The sequence below is a fragment of the Schistocerca nitens genome, chromosome 2 (assembly GCF_023898315.1).
Source record: "Schistocerca nitens isolate TAMUIC-IGC-003100 chromosome 2, iqSchNite1.1, whole genome shotgun sequence".
Classification (NCBI taxonomy): domain Eukaryota; kingdom Metazoa; phylum Arthropoda; class Insecta; order Orthoptera; family Acrididae; genus Schistocerca; species Schistocerca nitens.
Genome location: NC_064615.1, coordinates 795240063 through 795264429, shown reverse-complemented (window position 1 = coordinate 795264429; position 24367 = coordinate 795240063). Strand labels below are relative to the sequence as shown.

Sequence of the window (24367 nt, the reverse complement as noted above, 5' to 3'; positions counted from 1 at the left end):
AAATTTGGCTACTCTCAAATACATAATTATGGAAATGCAAAGCTTAGAAAGCAAGTAGTCTAGTTTCTAGTCTCTGTGCCATATTAAAACAGTAAGATTTAATGTGCTTTAATCAAGCCAAACTGTGATATCATACTCGCAAAATTCAAATGTTTCTGGTGTTCCTACTTACTGTTGTGAATAAAAATCTTCTGATGTAGTCAAATGAGGTAGATGATTTCCCCTGATTACAAAAAAATAATTTGTAACAATTCATGAAGACATGTTACTGTGTAAACTTATCTTGTCAATCAATCACATTACACAAAAAATTTAATTTTCTGTTTCCTTATTCAATTAATAGAACAAAAACAGAGATTACTTCATGAAAATCTGACACAAAACACACATTACATATAGTTAGTACTGGCACATTCAAGGAATATTTCGCTGTGTTAAATATCAAATGACGTGCACCTTCAAGTATCCAATTCAGCACAGATATCTGAAGACTGTGAAATGAAGATGGTACACAAACAAGAAAGATGTATATAGACAGATAAAAGCAGGCAGTTTTAAAATAGCTGATATATACATACATAAAAGCAAATTAACAATGTTTCATTGTTACATAGTACTGACAGACAGGTGAAAACATTCAATTTCTGAGCAAAGACAGAAGACAGAAGAAGAGAAATTTTCATTTCAAAGAGAAGTTCCTCTTATATGAAAAGAAGTGACAAATATTACAAAAAACATGCAAAATTTCAACAGTGATGTTTTAAATTACATCTTAACATGACATGGCAACAGCTACAACAACGAGTGTTGTTTGCACAGGGGAAAAAAGGGGGCTGAGAAAAAGACAACAATTTTAGACTGACAGTATCAGTATTCTCATGGGATGCAGGGGGAGGGGGGAAGTGGGTGGGGTGAATGAGAGAAGAGAAAGAATAACTATTGCTGGTAGTTGTTTTCTTTTTGACTGCAATTGACTCAGCACATTTGCTGTGCAAGTGGATCTGAAAACATTGTATCATATAGAGTAGCTCAATGGATGCACTTAACTGATAAGTAACGCAGAGTTTTTGATTAGGTTGCTGCCTCCAGTAACATTATAGGAGGCAATGAGGGTGAGTAAGTCGGGGAGTGGTAGCAAGAAATTCAGCAGGCAGTAATTTAGGCAAGGTACAGCCAGCTAACAGATGTTGAGATACTGACTAATGCATTCCAAACAGGTATTTCTGGCACTGTTACAAGAAGTAAGAGATAAAAAGGGAAGAGTTCATCTGACAAATAAGAGTGAACAAGCTTTCACACTGTATGCTCCTGCACACAACTATACATCATTTTCTCCAGAATACTACTGATTCTGTAATCAGTACATAAATTATTTTTAGTTATGTCAAAACTAAGATCAAATATGTGATAGTATTCTGTTTATTAAAAAAGAGAAAAAAGTAGAGTACCAAAATGTAGTTTTCTTTCGTGTGGAAATGTTGATTATTTATAAGCTACTTTGATTTCAACTGCAGTAAAACTGTTTTCAATATAATTGTTACAGAAAAAATATCTAATTTGTTGCCCTTAAGTTACAGTCTTTGTTGCTTCTCACTAGAGCAGTCTCTCTCCCCCCTGCTCTTATTGCCAAAGTAACAATACTACTCTTAGTTTCCATTCAGTTGCACTCAACAGACCTTTTTGTATTCTTCTTGCAGTTACATACTTTTAGACAATAGAGTGCACTCATGTCCTACTACATATCTTGCCGCTTTTACACTTTTACTATTGTAAATGTGGACATTCTATTTAGATGATAGCAGTATATTTTAGACACTATTCTTTTTCTCTGCTTTTTTCCATTACTTTAAATCACAAATAAATACAAATATTTCCATAGATTTTTGTATGAAAATGTATCAATAACTTCCGATGTACAATGGATTACACTGCACAAAGTAGCTCTTGGCATTCAACAGTTTGCATTCTTTCCTATCTGATCGTAGTCGGTGCATGTGCAGAAGTAGCGTCATGATGAGATGAAAACTACAGAATTTGTACAGACTCAGAAACAATAGATCCTAATGCCCAATGAAACAGACTTCCACTTGTAAAGTTGTGCTAGTCATATGCCAATCTCTAAATTTTGCATTAACAGCATTCAAAAAATTGTAATGTGCAGAGTAAGTCAAACAGGATCATTGGGCCATTATCTTTTAGAGGAGAAGAGTCAGGCAAATACTGTGAGAATGAAATACTGCACCAAGATATTTTGTAACATCCTAGTACCAGGACTCCCCAGCTGATACAATAACTTGAATGAGCGTTTCCAGGCCATGTCACATTCCAATGCAAGAGTTTTTCCATATTTTGTTTGCACACCTGACCTAAATGCTTGTAACTATTTTACTGATTATGATGTAACTTTTAACAAAATTGTATGTTAACAAACCATACACACTGGAGGAAGTGAAGCAAGAAATTTGTTACATGGGAAAAACATGATACTACCAACTGGAGCATCAGTATGTAAGGATAAACAGATTTAATATCATACGAAATTTACTGAAGGGACCTGCAATCAATCATACATTCCTGTAAAAACTCTTATTATTTTGCCACAAAAGGCTACACCAATCTGCAACTGAATGTTAATATAACATGTTAATGTGGTGCAGACTAAGTGAAAACTCAGGGTAGAATATAATATTCCACATTTGAATAATGCTTTACATATGGCACTGCTGTAAGTGAGTTATGTGCTTGTTATACTGTATGTGTCACATACCATACTGCAAGTGCAGGTAATGATCAAAAAGTCAAGGAGGAATTATGTAAATGCAGATGTTCCACCTGCAGGAAAGATCTATTCTAGGCTTCCACACATGTGGACAAAATAACTATTACTTACCACAGTCACTTCACATTTGGGGAAATATAGAGATTAGATGAATTTGGAACATGAATGATAACTAAGGAATACCTGTTTGTCATAAACAAAGTGTCAGTGACACATATACATTTATGTTTTGTCAGATATACTTATGTTAGAGCAGGATGAGAACCAAGTCAATCAATAATACTATTGACTGAAGAAACTTAGGGATTTATGAAACATGATGTGGTTTAATATTACCAAGTGATAAAGTCCGGATGTGCAATATGTGGTCCAACAGTTTCTGAAATTTTTAATAATACTGTTATGTCAAATTCGCATCATACTCTGTACCATCACCTTCAAGGTAGTCCCTGTGGGAGCAGGCACATATCAAGGTGTTAAGGTGTTGCTGTTACTTTCAGAACACACTCTGGAAGTGTTCTTCCTTTGTTAGGATGTATGGCATTTTATGGGTTTTTACACAAATTTGCTCCACTGTGAGGAAAAAACCAAATGAATTTGATTTTGGTGAATATGGTGTATGAGATACAACTGTCCTGTTTTATGACAATAATTATTGCATCATATACGCTATACATTGTCATGCATCACCATGCTGGACTTTAAAATTTTCATGCCCCATCTCTCGAAATTTTTTCCTCCTGCTGTTCCTTAAAAAATTTCAAACATTCAACACAGATGTATATTATTCATTTTGAGGAGGCAAAATACATTCTTTAAAACAATCTCATCAATATCAAAGGAATAGATCAACGTGGATTTAATGTTGGTCATTGAACATTGACCCTCAATGGTTATGGTGAAAAAGGCCTTCACTACAGCTTCTACAAGATTTTAAGGATATATTCGGAAGAAAGTTTTGATACTTTTGACGCTATTGATGAAATTTCCAAACAACACAGCTTCTGTCTATCATTCAGCAGTCCTGGCACAAACTTCAATGCATTCCTCCCATGTTCAGTTCGACAGAAAAATGCACTGTAATTTAGTTACAGAGTGTAACAGTGATCTAGGTTTTCATGGTACTTGAGCCCACACTTATGTGATATCAACTGACAGCCATTCCATATGATAATCACTGATCGTGCAGAGGTTTAGAAAGCATCACTCATGCGAAACTCGGCTTGCTCTTTACTCACATGATAAATCCTGCAAACCACGGAGGAAGAGAAACAGGCAGATTCAATATTGCTTGATTTCTGGAAAGCGTTTGACATGGTGCCTCACTCCAGACTGTTAATGAAGGTCCGAGCATACAGATTAGTTTCCCAGATATGTGAGTGGCTTGAAGACTTCTTAAGTAATAGTATACTGTCCTGAATGGTGGGTGTTCAGAGAGAAGGATATTATCAGGAATGCCTCAGGGAAGTGTGATAGAGCTGCTCTTATTCTCTATGTACATAAAATATCATCATTCTGCAGCTGTTTGCTGATGATGCTGTGGTTTACAGGAAGTTGTTATAGTAGAGAGACTGTAGAAGGATACAAGGTGACTTAAACAAAATTTTCATTTTGTATGATGAATGCCAGCTTCCTCTAAATGTAGAAAAATGTAAGTTAATGTGGATTAGTAGGATAAACAACCTCACGATGTTCAAATACAGCATTAACAGTGTATTGCTTGATACGGTCATGTTAATTAAATATCTAGGCATAATGCTGCAAAGTGATATGAAATCGAATGAGCATGCAAGGATGGTAGTAGAGAAGGCAAATGATCGACTTCGGTTTATTGTGAGAATTTTAGGAAAGTGTAGCTCATCTTTAAAGAAGACCACGTATGGAACACCGGTGCAATCCATTCCCGTGTACTGCTTGAATGTTTGGGATCCCCATCAGGTCAGATTAGAGGAGCACTTCAAAGAATTCAGAGGCTTGCTGCTATATTTGTTACACATAGGTTTGACCAACATGTGAGTATTGCAGAGATGCTACCTGAATTCAAACGAGAATACTTGGAAGGAAGAAGTTATTCTTTCGCTAAACGTTATTGAGAAATTTCAGAGTACCGATACTTGATACTGACTGAGAAAAATTATACTGCCACCAATGAACTTTTTGCATAAGAACCATGAAGACATGGTAAGTCAAATATGGAGGCTTATAGATAGTTACACACCTTATTACTCTCTGCCACGCACCATAAGATGTCTTGCAGAGAAGTATACGGATGTAGATGTTGGCCATTTATTTCCTGTGTTTGTGCCTTGACTAAAGCATTGTTACCAAGTGCTTGTTTCTGCATTTTCTTCTTCTTCTTCTTCTTCTTCTCCTCGCATTATGGCCTCTGTAGGACCACAGGCGGCCCCTTCGTGAACTGCATTTTCCTCTTCTTCTTCCAGAACCTCTTCATTCTTCCTCTTCTTCTCTCCCACTCTTCTTCTGAGATCTTCAGTTTCCGTTTCTCCTGTCGGCTCCACTGGTGACACTCTAATCTTTTCCTGTATTCCTCTCTGTCATTGATCTCCGGCATATTTGTCGGTGTATATTTGTTCCTCCAATTTTCCTTTCCTTCGACCTTGATCCCCAATTCCAACCAGTCCTTCCGAAGTTCAACAACCCACTTGGTTCCTGTCTTTCCCCTTGTCCTCCCTGTTGTTTCCCACACTCTCTTCGTCATTCTGTGCATACTCATCCTAACTACATGTCCAGAAAACCTTGCCCTTTTGAGTCTGATTTCCCCGGATATTGTTCTCCTGTTCCAGTACAATTCTTCCCTAGATCTTCGCATCCACCTCTCTCCACCTCTTTTGGGACCTAGTATTTTTCTCTCTTTTTTCTCTAGTTGTTCTGCCCCATTTCTTCCTAATGTCATCGTCTCAGCAGCATATAATACTGCATTCCTCACTGTTGCCTCGTAGTGACTTATCTTTGCCTCTATGGATATATTCTTTTTATTGTATATCTCTCTCGTCATGCAGAAGGCTGACCTCATCTTCTTTGTCCTCTCTGTTATTCCCTCCTTGCTCCTGTACCTTCCTGTTATAAATTCTCCCAGGTATTTAAATTTATCCACCATTTGCACAGCGCCTTCTGGTGTTTCCCAGTCTGCAGTGGTATTTAATATCTTTGTCTTGTTATAGGCGATCCTCAGTCCCACCTTTCTGGCTACATTACTTAAGTTGTCGAGTTGTGTCTTTGCGTCTTCTTCCGTCTCACTTACTACTGCTATGTCATCAGCAAAGGCTAGGCAATCCACTTGAGCCCTGTTGTTCTTTTTGTCCCCAACATGGGTCTTCGGTATTCCCATTTCCTCGTTTATTGCTCTCCACTGCCTGATCACTTCGTCCAGTGCTATACTGAACAACAATGGTGAAAATCCATCTCCCTGTTTAACATCAGTCTTGACCTCAAATTCTTCTGACAGTGCTCCTCTGAATCTCACCCTTGCTTTTGTGTCTGTCAGAATTTCTTTTATGAGTTCTTGTGTAGTTCCATCAAGTCCTCTGTTCTTCAGTATCCTAACAAGAGTCTGTCTGTCGATGGAGTCATATGCCTTTGTGAAGTCCACGAAGGTTATTACTGTCTCTTTGTTTTTTAAGGCCCTATGTTCTATCAGTTGCTTCAGGATAAATATCTGTTCTATACAACCTCTTCCCTCCCTGAATCCCGCTTGGTAGTCACCAACTGTACTTTCTACCTGTTCTTCTACTCTCTTGAGCAAGTTTGCATTTTGTGCATTACTCCCATGATTTTTGCAAGTAAAAAAAACTACTTACTTTATATAAAACTAGCTATCACAAACTCCCAAGCTTGTTGAAAAAAGCAGTGCAAATATATTCATCAAATGCTTATCTACTCACTAACAATTATACCACTAACTACAATTATGCTGGAAGATTGTGCAAGAGTTTTAATGAACTCATTGTCATTTTCCTCCAAAATTTGAATATTGTGCCTCTTCCAGCAGAAGCCCAACTACAGTTTAAGGGAAAGACTATGACCTCATTTAATTTCATAAAACATAACTATTGACTCTTATGTTAGACTATGAGAGTGTCTACAGAGACCATAACTTAAGTAAAATAGCAACCTTTTACAGGACAACAAATGAACAATGTGACGAAAATACTGATTTTTAGATTTTAGCTCCATCTGTTGAAGGGAATCTTTGACTACATCAGCAAACACATTTCTCCAGCTAGCAAAAGTCCTTCTAAAGGTATAATGCTTGCAGATAATTGTTTAATTTGTTTTATTATAATTTTAGACTGCAATAACCAGTTTTTAATAACACACGAGAAATTAAGTTTATTTCTAATTCAAGTTTAACTGATTACCAATTCAAGTTCTATCTGATTAAACACCACCAGAAAAATACGATTTAGTAAGGTTTCTTAGCAATCACTTATCAATGCACTCTTATATAAAAGCAAATGTAATACACTTTGAGACACACTATTGCTGCACACCCTTGTTTCACATTACAGGTTTCTGTTTCTAACAGTATCAGTCTGGCATATCTAATGGTCATAAGGTTTCCTGCAGTAAGTCATGTGCCATAAGAGGAAGGATCACTCAATGCAACTATGCTTGCCTATAACTCAAAAGTGAGTCATTATAGTACATATAGCTTTAGTGGAAGATTTGTTTTGAAAATGCTACTAATTCTACACCAATTACAACATAAGCAAGAGGCCAGCATTTTTTTTTTTTCTTTTCTAGCTTCTCAGGAACATTTGGTTAATATTCTACATCATTGTAACTGCTCTTTAGATATGGTTCCTGCAATTTCATATTGTTCCCAAACATTACAGGTACCAATATGGAACACCAAACAAGAGCTTACAATTTACAATGAGAAAGTATTGAAGGTTTCAAAATTAAAGTGTAATCGGCTAATGAGAAACTGTAAAGAAACTCAAGTGGTTTTGGGATTACATTCTGGGAAATCATTTATGCAAGACGATCATACAGCCATACCATCGTTTGCCATTAGATACACTCCCTTATGAAAGTAATAGAAATAGGTATCCCTGGCATACAGAAGCAACTGAAAGAGTTGAAAACAAGTCAGTCACCAGGCCAAATCATTCACTCAAATTGTCCAGAATGTTCTTCAAACTAATAGTGAACAACTTGGTCCAGTGACATGGTGCATTGTCATAAAAAAAAAAAAATTCCATCATTGTATGGGAACACGAAGCCCATGAACGGCTGCAAACAGTCTCAAAGTAGTCGAACATCACAATTTCCAGTCAATGATTCATTCAGTTGGGCCAGAGTACCCTTTCCATTTCATGTAAACACAGCCCACACCATTATGGAGCCACAATCAGCTTGCACAGTGCTGTGTTGACAACTGGGGTCAATGGCTTCATGCGGTCTGTGTGCTACAGTAGAACCCTACCATCACCTCTTAACAACTGGAATCGGGACACATCTGACCTGGCTATGGTTTTCCAGTCATCTAGAGTCCAACTGATATGGTCACAAGCCCAAGAGAGGCACTGCAAGCTGTCATGCTGTTAGCAAAGGTACTTGCAATGGTAGTCTGCCTCCATAGCCCATTAACATCAAATTTTGCCACACTGTCCTATCTAATACGTTTGTCATATGTCCCATATTGATTTCTGTGGTTATTTCATGCAGCGTTGGTTATCTGTTAGCACTGACAACTCTACGCAAACACTGCTTCTCTTGGTCGTTAAGTGAAGGCCATTGGCCACTGCATTGTCTGTGGTGAGAGGTTAATGCTGAAATTTGATATTCTTGGCACACTCTTGATCTCAGAATATTGACTTCCCTAACGATTACCAAAATGTAATGTCTAATGCATCTAGCTCTAACTACCAATGTGTGTTTAATGTCTGTCAACTCCTGTCAAGTGGCTATAATCCTGCTGGAAAAATTTTCACATGACTCACCTGAGTACAAATGACAGCTCTGCCAATGCACTGCCCTTTTATACCTTGGGTAATCAATAGCAATGCCCTCTGTATATGTGTCTATTGTTATCCCATGATTTTTTTGTCACCTCAGTGCTAATAAGTGTAAAAGAACAGATCCACAGAATTATAGACCATCATCCTTAATGTCAGTTTGCTAAATAATTCTCGAACATATTCTCAGTTTGAATACAATAAATTTCCTTGAGACAGAGAAGCTTCTGTCCAGAACTCAACAGGGATTCAGAAAGCGAAACTCAGCTTGCCCTTTTCCTCAAGCGATATCCTGTGAATAATGGATGGAGGGCAACAGTCAGATTGGATATTCGTAGATATTCAGAAAGCATTTGACACAGCGCCGCACTGCAGATAGTTAACGAACATCCAAGTATATGGGATAGGTCCCCAAATATGTGAATGGCTTCAACACATCATAAGTTACAGAGCCCAGTATGTTGTCCTGGACAATGAATGTCCATCAGAGACAAGGGTACTGCGGGAGTGCCTTAGCAACGAGTGACAGAGCTGCTCTTATTCTCTATATACAAAAAAGATCTGACAGACAGAATGAGCATCAATTTGTGGCTGTTTGCTGCTGATGTTGTGGTTTACAAAAATGTGTCATCATTGAGTGACTATAGGAGGATACAAAATGACTTAGACAAAGTTTCTCGTTGATGTGATGAATGTCAGCTTGCTTTAGAAGTAGAAACATGTAAGTTAATCCAGATGAGTAGGAAAATCAATCCTGTAGTGCCTGAATGCAGTATTAGCTGTGTGCTGCTTGACATAGACATGTTGACTAAATATCGAGGCACAACATTGCAAAGTGATAAGAAGAGGAGAGAGCATGTAAGATTGGTAGTAGGAAAGACGAATGGTCAGGTTTGGTTTGTTGGGAGTATTTTAGGAAGGTGAAGTTCAACTATTAAGGTGACAACATATAGAACACTAGTGGGACCCAATCCTGAGTACTGCTCAAGTGTTTTGGATCCCTCAGCAGGTCATATTAAAGGAAGACATCAAAGAAATTCAGAGCTTTGTTGCTGCATTTGTTACTAATAGGTTCAGTCAACAAGCAAGTATTACAGAAATGCCTAATAAACATAAATGGAAGATGGTGTTTTTTCACAAAACACTAATGAGAAAATTTACAGAACTGGTATTTGTGCTTGACTGTCAATGTCCATTTTGCTTAGGGACCAGGAGGACAAGATAAGAGAAATTAGGGCACATACAGAAGCACATGGACAGCCTTTTTTCCCTCATTCCATTTACAAGTGGAACAGGAAAGGGAAGGACTAACAGTGGTATAAGGTACCCTCCACCATGCATCATATGGCGGCTTGCAGAGTATTTACAAACATGTACAAATTGCTACATATGTTTGTAAAATAAATACATACGTTGGAGAACATTTAAAAAATTTCTCCTTGACATTATTCTGTATACATTAACTTGCTACATCTCCATTCTCTGGAAGTTAACTACCTCTACACTGAATGTTTCATACACTTTATCATCATATATGTTTTCTTCAAGCACATATATTTTACTTTATTGCATTACTGACCACTGTTCAAAAATAAAATTAATGGTTGGTTTGTGTCCTGCAGTTGCAAAAAAATAGTGAGTACATTTGAAAAGAAATTTGCACATGAAATTCAAAATAAATTACTAGAGTTTATTATATAATTTTGTTACATTTGTGACCATTAAAGAAGTTTTCAGAATTACTCTGCAACGATCAGATAAATTCTGAAGTGTAACAATATCTGAACACTATGCACAGACATTAATATGGCAACAATTCTGAACTAGTTTTCAGCCCCTCCTCTGATTCTTTTTGCATCTTCTGAATAAGCCTTTCACTCTTACTGCATTCTCTATGTAAGACTAAATGTGTGATTGCTCCTAGTACAGGCTGGAGTATAAGACGCCGTCATCAATCAAAATTTTACGCAATCAACTTACCAGCAAATAATTTGCAATCAAAAACTTTAGAGGTCTAGACAGTAGTCTAACAAGTTTTCACTAATGCGACAACAGCTAAGAGCTTTTACCGGAAATCTGTTTATTTTAAAACACTGCAAGTAACATAAAATAGGACATGACAGTGTGCTCACAAATTATAAACAGATATGCATACATCCTCACAAGCACATACAGATGAAAACGACAGTCCTTTTAAGGAGACAGTGATTGACTTCTTGTTAAGTTTTGTTTATTTTTGACGCTATCACTTTTTGTGACACTATCATAACCCTTGACAGTGCACAGTAGCCACCCTCAGAGGCTATAACTGGGGAAAAAAACTTTTTAAGAGAAGTTATATTAAGACTTTAAAATAAGTAAAAAATTTTTAACTAGGTCTAATTCTGAGTTAAGTAAAGTGTTATTAAAACACATGTGAATCATACCTATGGCTATCATTTGACGAACAAATGTTCATGCACTGTCAGACTCAATGTAATACCAATTGCAAGTGAATTATATAGATACAACTGAGTGATGGACTCGCTGTGATAAAGTGCTTAGTGGGTACCACAGCAGATTTTTTTTAATCAGCTAGAAAAGGTGAATCCAGACTGTGGTGTCAACATAATGTACTATAAAAGATATGCCACTGACACAACTATTGTTTACAGAGAAAGCAATGCAAATACAGAATCTGGCTTTTTTTTAAAAAAAAAAAAAGGCCACATGAATTCCAAGACAAAATTCACAGCCGGCCGTTGTGGCCGAGCGGTTCTAGGTACTTCAGTCCTGAACTGCACTGCTGCTACGGTCGCAGGTTCGAATCCTGCCTCGGGCATGGATGTGTGTGATGTCCTTAGGTTAGTTAGGTTTAAGTAGTTCTAAGTCTAGGGGACTGATGACCTCAGATGTTAAGTCCCATAGTGCTCAGAGCCATATGAACCATTTGAACAAAATTCACAATGGAACATCAAATATATCAAAAGATATTTATTTTATTTGACAATTTATAACAAAAACAGCAGACAAGCATTTCTAATATATAATAAACTAACATGTACAGGAATGATTATCAATACCCATTCCAATCATCCTGTACGTCAGAAACAAGTATACTTTTACCCTGTAATACATAGAATTATATTGTTTCCATTGTTGTTGTTGTTGTGGTCTTCAGTCCTGAGACTGGTTTGATGCAGCTCTCCATGCTACTCTATCCTGTGCAAGCTTCTTCATCTCCCAGTACCTACTGCAACCTACATCCTTCTGAATCTGCTTAGTGTATTCATCTCTTGGTCTCCCCCTACGATTTTTACCCTCCACGCTGCCCTCCAATACTAAATTGGTGATCCCTTGATGCCTCAGAACATGTCCTACCAACCGATCCCTTCTTCTGGTCAAGTTGTGCCACAAACTCCTCTTCTCCCCAATCCTGTTCAGTACCTCCTCTTAGTTATGTGATCTACCCATCTAATCTTCAGCATTCTTCTGTAGCACCACATTTCGAAAGCTTCTATTCTCTTCTTGTCCAAACTATTTACCGTCCATGTTTCACTTCCATACATGGCTACACTCCATACAAATACTTTCAGAAATGACTTCCTGACACTTAAATCTATACTCGATGTTAACAAATTTCTCTTCTTCAGAAACGCTTTCCTTGCCATTGCCAGTCTACATTTTATATCCTCTCTACTTCGACCATCATCAGTTATTTTGCTCCCCAAATAGCAAAACTCCTTTACTACTTTAAGTGTCTCATTTCCTAATCTAATACCCTCAACATCACCCGACTTAATTCTACTACATTCCATTATCCTCGTTTTGCTTTTGTTGATGTTCATCTTATATCCTCCCTTCACGGCCCATTCAGACAGGTTGCCCTTGCAAATGAATATGATGTGGAAATTGTGTACATCATATGTAACAAGATTAAAATGTATATAAAGAAGAGAATTAAGCCACATGTACAGATGGCATCCGATGAGGTCAACTATGCCTCTAAGAAACGCATATGCAAAATGTTAGATAAAACTGAATACATATTCCAGAGTAATGAGGTTAAAATAGCTTTAAGGACATTATATATTATAAAAACATAAGTGTGTCACAATGTACCCCATAAGAATAATAAATATGGGAAATCTTGGGTCTATAAAATATCATGCTATGACTGTGAAAAAAAGCTATATCGGTCAGACAGGCAGGTCTTTTTACTTGAGATTTAAGGGGCACTGCTACGTCAGGAATAAAACAGCATTAGGCTTCTGTATGTGACAGAAGGTGCATAATATTGGTAACAGTGGCAAAAAACTACAAATTTTACATAGATATGAAAAAAGTAAATGGTCCAATATGTTAGAACTACTCAAGACTCATATTACCAAACAGGAGAAACTGGACAAACTCCTCAATGAGCAGAATGAGTTTGCAACAGGCGCATATTTTAATATTGACAATGATTATTTAGCTGAGGTAATCACTGCATCCTGCATGCATGCTACAGCTGGAGCTGCGGCGTCCCTGTGACCGAGAGCTGTACCGTGCCATCTGTGCCATGTTTTCCCTTCCATGAATGTGCCCAGCTAACGTGAATGACTTGGAGCTGGAACAGGAGTACCAGCGACCTGCAGCAGCAAGTGATCCTTGTTGTCTGGTCTCTGTTGCCTCTTCTGAACTTATGGGTAGTGTCATAAACATCTAGTAGCCCAAATTGCAGCAGCACCAGCTGTCGTAAATATTTACCATAAGGACTGCTTCTTTGTTTCTTTTATTGTAAAGAACTTATTCTTTTTAAGTATGGTTTTTACTGCTTTAACGACCTGTACACGGATTTTACATTTTACAGATAACTGATTGAAATATTAATTTAAATTCGACATATTTTATGGTTTTTAAAAGTAAAGACAGTCTTATAGAGGAAATGCACATCTATGCCAAGACTTGGGAAAGAAAAGTACACTTAGTTATATCTATGTCATCCTCTGATTTTTGGTATAAGTTTAATTTGACAATGCATGGACATTTTCTCACCGAATGCCTGCCCATAGGTATGATTACATGTTTTTCAATGGCACTTTACTTAACTCACAAGTACACTTAGCAAAAACTTTTCGTTTGTTTTAAGGTCTTAACATAACTTTATATATATTTTGCTATTATAGCATCTGAAGGTGGCCATTGTGAGCCAACACATATTACAAAAAGTGATAGGGTGAAAATCAAACAAAACTTTACAAAGAGGTGAGTTAGTCATTATACACACCATATTCAGTATGTTCACAACATTAAAGTATATGAAGATGATTTTGATGAGCTGCTGAATTTTATCCAATTAGTGAATTAAATGTTTTTAATTGTCACATTCTTCTGGAAAATCATTATCAATGAGACTTCTTGTTTGTGTCTAATAGGTTTTCTGAAAGTATTAGTAGTAGCTATACACCGATCTTTCTACATTAAATTACAATTTTTAATTTATAACAAAGCTAAGCATTTGCATACATGCTTGAGTTACCTAAAAATATGCATGCCAACCAAAATGAAAAGCAACAGAGTTGTTATACATATTTCAAATGGTTGAAATGGCTCTAAGCACTATGGCACTTAACATCTGAGATCATCAGTACCCCAGAACTACTTAAACCTAACTAACCTAAGGACATCTCACACATCCATGCCCAAGGCAGAATTCGAACCTGTGACCGTAGCAGCAGCACGGTTCCGATCTGAAGTGCCTAGAACTGCTCGGCCACAGCGGCCGGCTACATATTGCAGTCTGGATTCAGGTTTACTATGGTTTTTTATGGTGTGCACAGAATATAATATTGGGGTGAATATACCCTGGGACTTTTACTGTCCTATATGACACACACTTCACATATTTTCACGCGTGTGACAGGCTATAGTTAACCCACAATTTGAAGTAATTGATAAAGTTGCAACATTTCACCAACCCAGCAGCCCTTTAGAGCATTTGGCTTCATTTCAGTTAGATGATTTTTATTTAATCATTTCAATAACTTCTCATTACTAACAGGCTGATATATGACAAAATGGTATGATTCTGGTTTCCAGTTGCAAATTCTCGTTTCCAGTTGCAAATTCCTTTCATGAGGCAGCACCTTGCACTTTTCCAGATATTTGACATATATGAAAACAAAATTAAATGCCACTGTGCCAAAAAGTAATCAAAAATGCATTTTGAAAGTATATTTGTAGAAACAGCATAGTAAAAATGCTGGAAATTAGTGACTGTGTCAAATCTTGTGGCATCATACGATATGTTATACCATGTGATCTGTATGAAAACAAAAATGTTAATATGCTAGAAAACATCAACTCCCCAACACTCAGTGGAATATGAAATAACAACAGGTCCTCACAAATATACAATGTAAAATTTGCAGGCTTTCATGTAAACTATTCATTACAAGTAAAAAAGACTTTACACATTTCAGACAGCTATAATATTACAATGCCCAAATAACATACTGCAATAACAGTAAGAACAATGAATACAGTGTAATTTTAAGGTCTGCAGTGAGTGTGTGAACTATTCACCTGTCAAACAGACTAACTCTAGGTAACATTTGTCCTTTTTATGAAGAGTACGTGAGTATCAAGATCTACAGAACTCCATTTTGAGGTAGTGAAATTTACAAAAGAGAGAACTCCATGGCAGCTACACACTAATTGCCATATACTGTAGCCAGTATGTAACTAAATAAAATCAATTTGCAATTATACAATCCTTTCTAAAAAAAATCTTGAGTATCAGGTGGAAGAATTAACAGAAATAGATGAATTTATTCCACATAACAACCACAGGTGTACAAGAAAACAGACCATGCAAAAGAAGAAAAAGAAAAAAATACTAAAAGACCAAAATCAATGACAGCTGACACCTTGTTCTTTGGCAGCAGCATTCTCATACATATTTTTCTCCCTCTGGTATTCTACTTCGGCATGCCAGAATACCGCAGCACTAAAAAAACAACTAATGAATTTCTTGCCTGTTTATATATTTATGCACCACAACTGTACAGGGACCGAAAGGCTATTTACAAATTGTACAGAAACCAGATGGCAGTTATAAGAGTCCAGGGGCATGTAAGGGAAGCAGTGGTTGGGAAGGGAGTAAGACAGGGTTGTAGCCTATTCCCGATGTTATTCAACCTGTATATTGAGCAAGCAGTAAAGGAAACAAAAGAAAAATTCAGAGTTGGAATTAAAATCCATGGAGAAGAAATAAAAACTTTGAGGTTCGCCGATGACATTGTAATTCTGTCAGAGACAGCAAAGGACCTGGAAGAGCAGCTGAACGGAATGGACAGTGTCTTGAAAGGAAGATATAATATGAACATCAACAAAAGCAAAACAAGGATAATGGAATGTAGTTGAATTAAATCAGGTGATGCTGAGGGGATTAGATTGGGAAATGAGATGCTTAAAGTAGTAAATGAGTTTTGCTATTTGGGGAGCAAAATAACTGATGATGGTCAAAGTAGAGAGGATATAAAATGTAGACTGGCAATGGCAAGGAAAGTGTTTCTGGAGAAGAGAAATTTGTTAACATCAAGTATAGATTTAAGTTTCAGGAAGTCGTTTCTGAAAGTATTTGTATGGAGTGTAGCCATGTATGGAAGTGAAACATGGACAATAAATAGTTTAGACAAGAAGAGAATAGAAGCTTTCGAAATGTGGAGCTACAGAAGAATGCTGAAGATTAGATGGGTAGATCACGTAACTAATGAGGAGGTATTGAATAGAATTGGGGAGAAGAGAAATTTGTGGCAAAACTTGACTAGAAGAAGGAATGGGTTGGTAGGACATGTTGTGAGGCATCAAGGGATCACCAATTTAGTATTGGAGGAGGGAGACAAGAGAGGAATACACTAAACAGATTCAGAAGGAAGAACCTTGCACAGGATAGAGTAGCATGGAGAGCTGCATCAAACCAGTCTCTGGACTGAAGACAACAACGACAACAACAACAACAACAACTGTACAAGGACATCATAAACACATACTGAATATAGAGGACCATAAAACTGCAGCTTATTTCCAAATTAGAGACAAGAAGAAAGTATGAACTGTCAGGTATCTAAAAATGAAACAAATTTATTGACAAAATAGTTTTTTCTCAGATCAACACAAGGAAGCATTTCCCTGTGTAATGTTGTTATTTACTATTGCATTAATAGTTATGCAAAGGTCCCGAGTTCGAGTCTCGGTCGGGCACACAGTTTTAATCTGCCAGGAAGTTTCATATCAGCGCACACTCCGCTGCAGAGTGAAAATCTCATTCCGGATTAATAGTTATTACAATATATTTAACCCCATGCATAAACTTTCTTAATTTCCTAGCAAAACTTGAACTTCTGTTGTACATCAATGGTAAATCCAGGATGAAATATAATATTAGAAATATCTAGTGAGTAAGTGTCTATCATCACACATATAATACTGAAATTTTGCAGTGTCATTTATTGGACACAAATAGTTTGAAAGATTTTGATCAAATGATATGATAATGGCACTAAGCAGTTACGACCTCATCTGTCTCTAAAATTTATCCATCAAAAGTATGCAGAATAGTATTAATTAATATATAACATGTTATTAAGTAAAACTTAAACAACGTAAATAAGCACACATGAATGGCTTCTCTGACAATGATGCAGGAGTAGTGATTATGAATGTAGTCATAAACCAAAATGGTGTCATGAAAAACAGTTACTGAGACTAACAACCACGTAACAAGGAATCTTAGGGCACTCCTTTGGTAAGCTAGTTGGAGTAATGTGTACTATGTGCCAAGCATCAATTCTAATATAAAACAATGAAGTATATACATTACGTGGTGAGGTACCTTCCGTACCTTAAAAATACTGATAGTTATACTGTAGGGGGTGTAACCATAATGGAATGGTACCTGTGGAGAGGCCAAATTAACATATAGTGTCTCAAAGGGGACAGCAGCTTTTTCTGTAGTTGCAGTGGCAACAGTCTGAGTGACTAACTGTCCTGCCCTTATAGCATTAGACAACAAGGCCTTGCTATGTTATTATTGTAAACAGCTGAAAGCATAAGGAAACTACAGTTGTTATGTTTCCCAAAGTAATGTTGCTTTACTTTATGGTTAAGCTTCACAACATGCATGCACAGGTTATGTGAGCAATAATGAAACTATGTAAAATGGTTGGGATTGGAAAAGGTATACGACAGATTTCATGTAGTAAGAAATACAGCACTCTATTGAAAAACATAAGGAACTAACAAATATTTTATCAGTACTTCATCAGAAGTAGCTCATATGATATTTGCTGTCCATTCAAGAGAGAAACAAGTACAAGTAAAAAACAATTCCATGGGCATATCACCAAATCACAGTCATTTCACCCTCTTTCAAATAAATCAAGAATATAATTCTCTCCTTTGATACAAAAATCTTGTGTGGTGTTGACAATATTCCTAGTAAATAACTAATATTCTATTCTGCACATTCATTTACTCTCCTCAATCACATATGTAATGCCTCAGTATCACTAAGTGTAATCCAGAAAAACTGAAGCACACAACTACTATTTTATATTCTGTTTCATAAGAAATATACTCAAATATATGTGATAATAATACCACACTTTATGGATTATAAGACGGACTATTTTCTTTGAAAAATTTTCTCCAAAATTCATGTGCATCTTATACTTGAAGTTAATATAGAAAGGCCAGTGTTCGATTTAAAATTTCTGCCAGTCTTAAAAATGGTCACATATTTGATGCTGCAGGAAACCTACCTCCATCTGGCAACACTGGATTCAAATGGCAGCAGAGCACCGATGCAACGAACAGAGTTATGGGGATTCACAAGCTTGCTAACACTGTCTCCCTCCTGCCCCGCTATCACAAACCCAGAACACTGTCTAGTCCATGATGCCAGTGAACTTCAATTGAAAGTGATTTGTGTTACCAGTAACAGTACAATATTTCTGTTAGTAGTCAGTTTCGTAATGGAAAGAAATAAAAGGTATTCATATGATGCAGGCTATAATTTGAAAGTAATAGTATATGCAGAAGAACACTGAAACAGAGCAGCTGAGCAGCATTTCGACTCTCCATCAGCAGGAAAAAACCATTCACAATTGGCTGGCAAGTAAAGAAGAACTGAAAAAAATGAGAAAGAGTAAATGTGTAAATGGATGACTGAATGAAAAATGGCCAAAACTAGAAGATAATGTATTGAAATAGATTCATGGACGCCAACACAATGGCACTGGAATTAAAACAAAAATGATTCAAATACACACTCATACGATAGTGCTACAGTGGAACTTCACTGCACTTTGAGGGTGGAGTTGGTTGGTGTTACAGTTTTATGAAGTGTTATGGACTTATCATGCAAACCAAAACGAAAATATCTCTGAAAATGATACAAGAGTATGAACAGAAAATATTATCTTCCCATCGCCAAATAGGGAACATGCACGAAACTCCTCTGACATATTTTGTCAGCCAAACAATTACATTTCTGATTGCTGATCTCTGATTTCAGTTTCAGAATGGTGCTTCTGTTTTCTCATTAAAATGTCACTTCCTCTCTCTAGTATATTTTTTTTAACTGCCAGTTTTATTTTAATTTCAACTGTCAATTTTGCCATAAGAGTCACTTTTAATTGTTTGCCCTGAATCTATTGATACCTTACAGTTTGTTTTTTTTTTTTGTTTTTTTTTTTTTTACAACAGAAATAGAAAGAAAGAAAAATGCATCTACGAGGTCATGTATCACATTGTATTTTTATCCTGTGAGAACAAGTTTCATATCCACAGCAGACATTAACAGAGTTATATATGCATATCGTGCTAATTAATTCAAATTACACAAAGTTGCAGAGTCATGCCCACATTTCATTTGGAGAAGGCTATCCATAACATGCAGTTGTGAAACAGTGCAGATAGACAGCTCATCCTAAAAATACCAAATCGCGCTCTCCTTCTCCCCCTGAAACTGCACAATAATATGATACTAGTGACACCTGTAGGACATGTATGAGACCAGTGCTTGGTGACCAGCAAAACTGTCCCTATATCAAAAGCAAAATGCAATCATCATTATCATATATCAGTTTTGCTTTCAAATGCTATATAGCACAAAATTAGAGGAAGCATCACTAAGTATTTCAACCTGTAATTGCGGTGCATCCTCTTCCAAGCCACTACTTACAAATGGGCTAATTTACTTTTAATTTTAAGTAAATACACACAGAAGAACAATCAGGACCCCTTCATTGTTAAAGCCATGCAGTACACTGAGGAACATTATGAACAATAATAAAAAGTTACCATACCTCAGGATAAGTTCTTCATCTATGTACTGCAAAAGACTCCTGTTGATGAAAAATAAATTGCTGCTAAACGAAAGTTAAAAAACTTTTGAAATCAATAAAAACTAAAAAATTAAAAGCTCAAAACAGCTATCAAATAAATTTAAATAATGAGTAATAATAAACTGTAAAGTATATAGTGTAAGATTCGGAGGTGCAATATTCTGTAAGACAGAAGAGCCAAGGCGAAGGGCAGCGGGCATGATAGAAGGATTACAGAAAAAGTGTGTTGTCACATCTAACAAATTTTCTAATGCAACAAACTCAGAAGCACAATGATGAAACACACAAAGCTAAATACACACACACAATGATTACAACACAAATATCATTACAACTTGTCATTCCTTCACACTTACTCATGCAGATATAATATTTTACACATTTATCAACACACTATGATCTTTTCTACTTCAAACTGGGATAGTATCTTGAAATATCATCATCATCCTTTTACTAATAACATAACTTGCTGAATAACAAGGCGGTAACTCAAAGTTGGTTTAGTACATTTTTTATAATCCAAACAAAGATTAAAAAATGTGTTTATGTAACTAAAAAATGTGCTTTTGTTACAATTTTCTTGTCACTTGTGCCACTCATTCAGTTGTCATAAACTTAGCCCATTGCAGTTGTACACCTACCCCAAAATATAATACGGCAATATGCAGCAGCTGACCAGAAGCACTGTTTCCTTTTATCTATACTCACTCTGCTTTGAATAGCTGTTTTTGTTTTTTAAAGCAGGTTATGCACCTCTTGCAAGAGTGAGTGGACAGACCACAGGACAAAGGGGGGAGGGAGAGTGGGGTTACTCTTTTAGTTCCAGGGTAAATGGCAAAAGAGTTTTGACATTTGGCAATTGAATGACTCTGGGTATGGTTGCTACTAGTCAATATCTATGATATGTTCTGGCTTTCTTTAAACTTCCACTGGAGTACTACATCTATCAGTCTGGTGGCAAAATGAAACTTTGGTTTGTGAAGAACTTTTCTCAGTGAAGGGTGGGGGTGCCCCTTGCTGAGAATGCCACTGATGCCTTGTAAAATATAATTAGGGTACAAGAGAATTACTTTAATATGGAGACAATTTTGAACATACAAGCACTAACAAAAGACAACAGAAAAACTGAGGGCACATATTTTCCCTCTCTCTCTCTCTTTTTTTTTTTTTTTTTTTTTTTTTTTTTTTTTTTTTTTTTTTTTTTGAATGGCACTGTTGGTTACCTTTTAAATTTTAGCACTGTCTGTGTTTACCAAATACTGATTGGTATAGAACATGAATCCTCCAAACTGCGATAGTAAGGTTTTCTTACAAACCGTGTCACATTAAATGATGAACCCATTTGTAATGGCCTAACAGATTTAAGTCAGGTTAAAAAAAAAAAAAAAAAAGAGTACAGCAACAATTTTAATTTCATTTACATAAATTAGTCCGTACTGGTACCTCAAAACTGCAATGTATTGTAGCCATGAAATACATTTGCATCTGATATGTAGAAACAAGCTGTGCATAAGCTTAATCAATACATGTTCTCCATACATAAATCTGTTCTCTTTTATTGTTTAATTACAAGTCCAATTTAACACTTTTATTTGTTCTGGGCCAAATATTTTGATTTATGCAACTTCCTTTCTTCTTTCTATACAACTGTCTTTCACTATTAGTGCTCTACAAAGTGTGGATCTCTCATTCCAATTTAGAATGTGAACTTTCTGATGCATGGGCCACATGAAAGAAGAATCTCCCACAAGTACAGTCTTCTAGTTGCATTTTCACGATTAAGAATTACAAATGAGACAAAAAAAAGAAAAGTATGATAAACCCCAGCACACTATCAATCAGCAATACAGCTGACAGAAACACTTCACTTCAAAGCATACAACAGTAACCCCTAGTTTCTGTAACTATATTTCCCTTCTTCAGCAAAAAATCTGAGCTAGGAAACGGGTTGGGTGGGGGGTGGGGGGCTGCACATGCACTCATACCCTAGGCTGAATGACATCCACCTGTTATAAGGATGCATAGGAGGCAAAAATGTATGCTTGTCTTTCTCATCCTAGAAAGAACAGACTCCCATTGATGATGATGATGATGATGATATCATTAGAGACAGAGGATATACTCTGACTGTGAAATCAGTCATGCACTTTTCGAAACCTTAAGCAATTTCAGGAAACCATAAAAAACTGAATCTGGGTGGGAATTTGAACCTCAATCCACTTAAAAGCGACTAGCATCTCAACACTGCAGCACCTTGCTTTGTTTCAAACCGAGTGATTCGCCTTCCCTTTCCAAATTACTCCAGTAAATTTATCTTTTTCTCCTTGAACAAGGAACACACAGTTCAGAAAGCTAGGATTATTTCTATCACCAGTACTATGTGTAGCCCCTACTGAAAGTAAGTACCAGCCAGCCACTGTCTCTCTTGTAATTTTAACAATGTGACTGAATTTTCTGTTTGATCAATATTACAAATTATGTAAAAGACTTAGGTGAGCAAGATATGGTTTGCTGATATTGATTTAAACACATTTGGTATTTTTATATCAGTTGTTTTCTGTTTATGACACTTCCAAAACCAATACGGCTGGCACACTGCTACAGAATACTTACTCTGCACATGTGACTACCTCACTTCCAGTGAATAATATACTAGCCATGCTTAGTACCAGCAGCAATAGTCACTCGGTAGCATAACAAAGCAGAAGACACTGACACCATTCACTCACATTTTCTTAATCAGGTATTATTAGATCAGATTTACTGTGCAGTTGCTCTCAGGCCATCCCTGGATACAACCCACAAATTTGATAATGTACACATTCATAATAAGTACACATAAACAGCTCATCCCAAAAATACCAAATGGCATACTCCTCCTTACCCCTACAACTTCATAATAATGTGATATTAGCAACATCTGCAGGACATGTGGTGACAGTGATTGGTAAATATCAAAAATTTTCCTAGTTCAGAAGCAATATCTGATGATTATTGTAATAAATCAGTTTTGTTACGAACCTAAAATAGTAACTGACTTGCAATTGCTGAAGAATTCATTTTAAATTTTTTCAGGGTACAGTACAAAATTGTATGAAGAGTATGATAGATGAAGTCACTGGATGCTGGTATGGAAAACCAATTCCTTAATTTGCCGAGAGTGGCCCAAAAATCTTTTGCATACTCATCTGGGAGTTAAACTCCCATAACAAAACATAATCAAATCCATTTACAGAGTAATCGAAGAGCTTATTCATATGAAATTACAACAATGACAATTTTCACAAGCTGTGTGCCACAGCCTTTAGCATTTTGAGTCTGAGAACTAGGGACAGGAAAATTTTGTGAAGACGATAGCATGTAAAATAACACGAAATTGGCAGTTTTTAATGAAATATCTCAAAATTGGCAGTTTTTAATGAAATATTGTGAAATCAGCAATTTTTATGCAATACTGCAAAATATGGCACTTTTGTGTACAAAAAGGTTGTAAATATGAGAACGGCACTTCACCAATTTTCGTAACTGCGAGTTATTGAATGCTGAAACTGCATTTTGACTTCTTATTTCCTCAAGGCTGACAGTCATGTATAATGTTAAAATGTATGTTCATTTTCCCTGTTACTATGATGTGATGTCAAACCTAATAGTGCAGTTGGCAAAGAACAGCACCAAATAGGAAAAAATAACACTGATATTGGAAAAATAACACCAAAATAAGAAAAAAACTGAAACTGGCAAAAAAACAATTTTCTTTTTCTTTCTTCTTTTGGTGTTCAACCCTGAGGTTGATTTGCAGCAGAGTGCCATGCCCCTCTTCTTTCTGCCGTCCTCTTCATTTCCACATGTGTGTTACATCCAATGTCATTCATGATCTGTTGCATGTATGATATCCTTGGTCGCCCCTGCTGATTCCTTCCCTCAATAGCTCCTTCTGCTATTGTTCCAATGATGTTGTTGTGTCTTAGGATGTGCTCTACAAGTTTGTCTCTTCTTGTTGGGATGTGCCTCCACATGGACATGGTTCCGTGTACTCTTCTAAGCACCTTTTCATTTGTTAATTTGTCTCTCCAGCTGATCTTCATCATCCTTCTATAGCACCACATTTTCAGAGCCTCTAACCATCTTCTCTCTTCTCTTCCCACTGTCCAAGTTTCATATCCGTATAGGGCCATACTCCAAACGAAAGCTTTCATAATACATTTCCTTATTTTCAGACTGATGTTCTTGCTGTT

At 36.5% G+C, this 24367-nt stretch overlaps 1 protein-coding gene across 11 annotated transcripts in view; it reads right to left on the bottom strand.

Moving 5' to 3' along the window:
* The window catches only part of LOC126237049 (mitogen-activated protein kinase kinase kinase kinase 5), a 312327-nt gene that overhangs the window by 133682 nt on the left and 154278 nt on the right, over positions 1–24367 (bottom strand). For 3 of the 11 annotated variants that reach the window (XM_049946813.1, XM_049946817.1, XM_049946816.1), the window contains 2 exons: positions 20094–20132; positions 173–223 (listed from right to left, as the gene is read on the bottom strand). The exons of 4 other annotated variants lie outside the window; for them this stretch is intronic. In XM_049946813.1, coding sequence (XP_049802770.1) covers positions 173–223; positions 20094–20132 — 90 coding nt within the window. The remainder of the gene's footprint in view (positions 1–172; positions 224–20093; positions 20133–24367) is intronic. 4 more of the 11 variants (XM_049946814.1, XM_049946822.1, XM_049946821.1 and 1 more) reach the window with 2 other exon arrangements.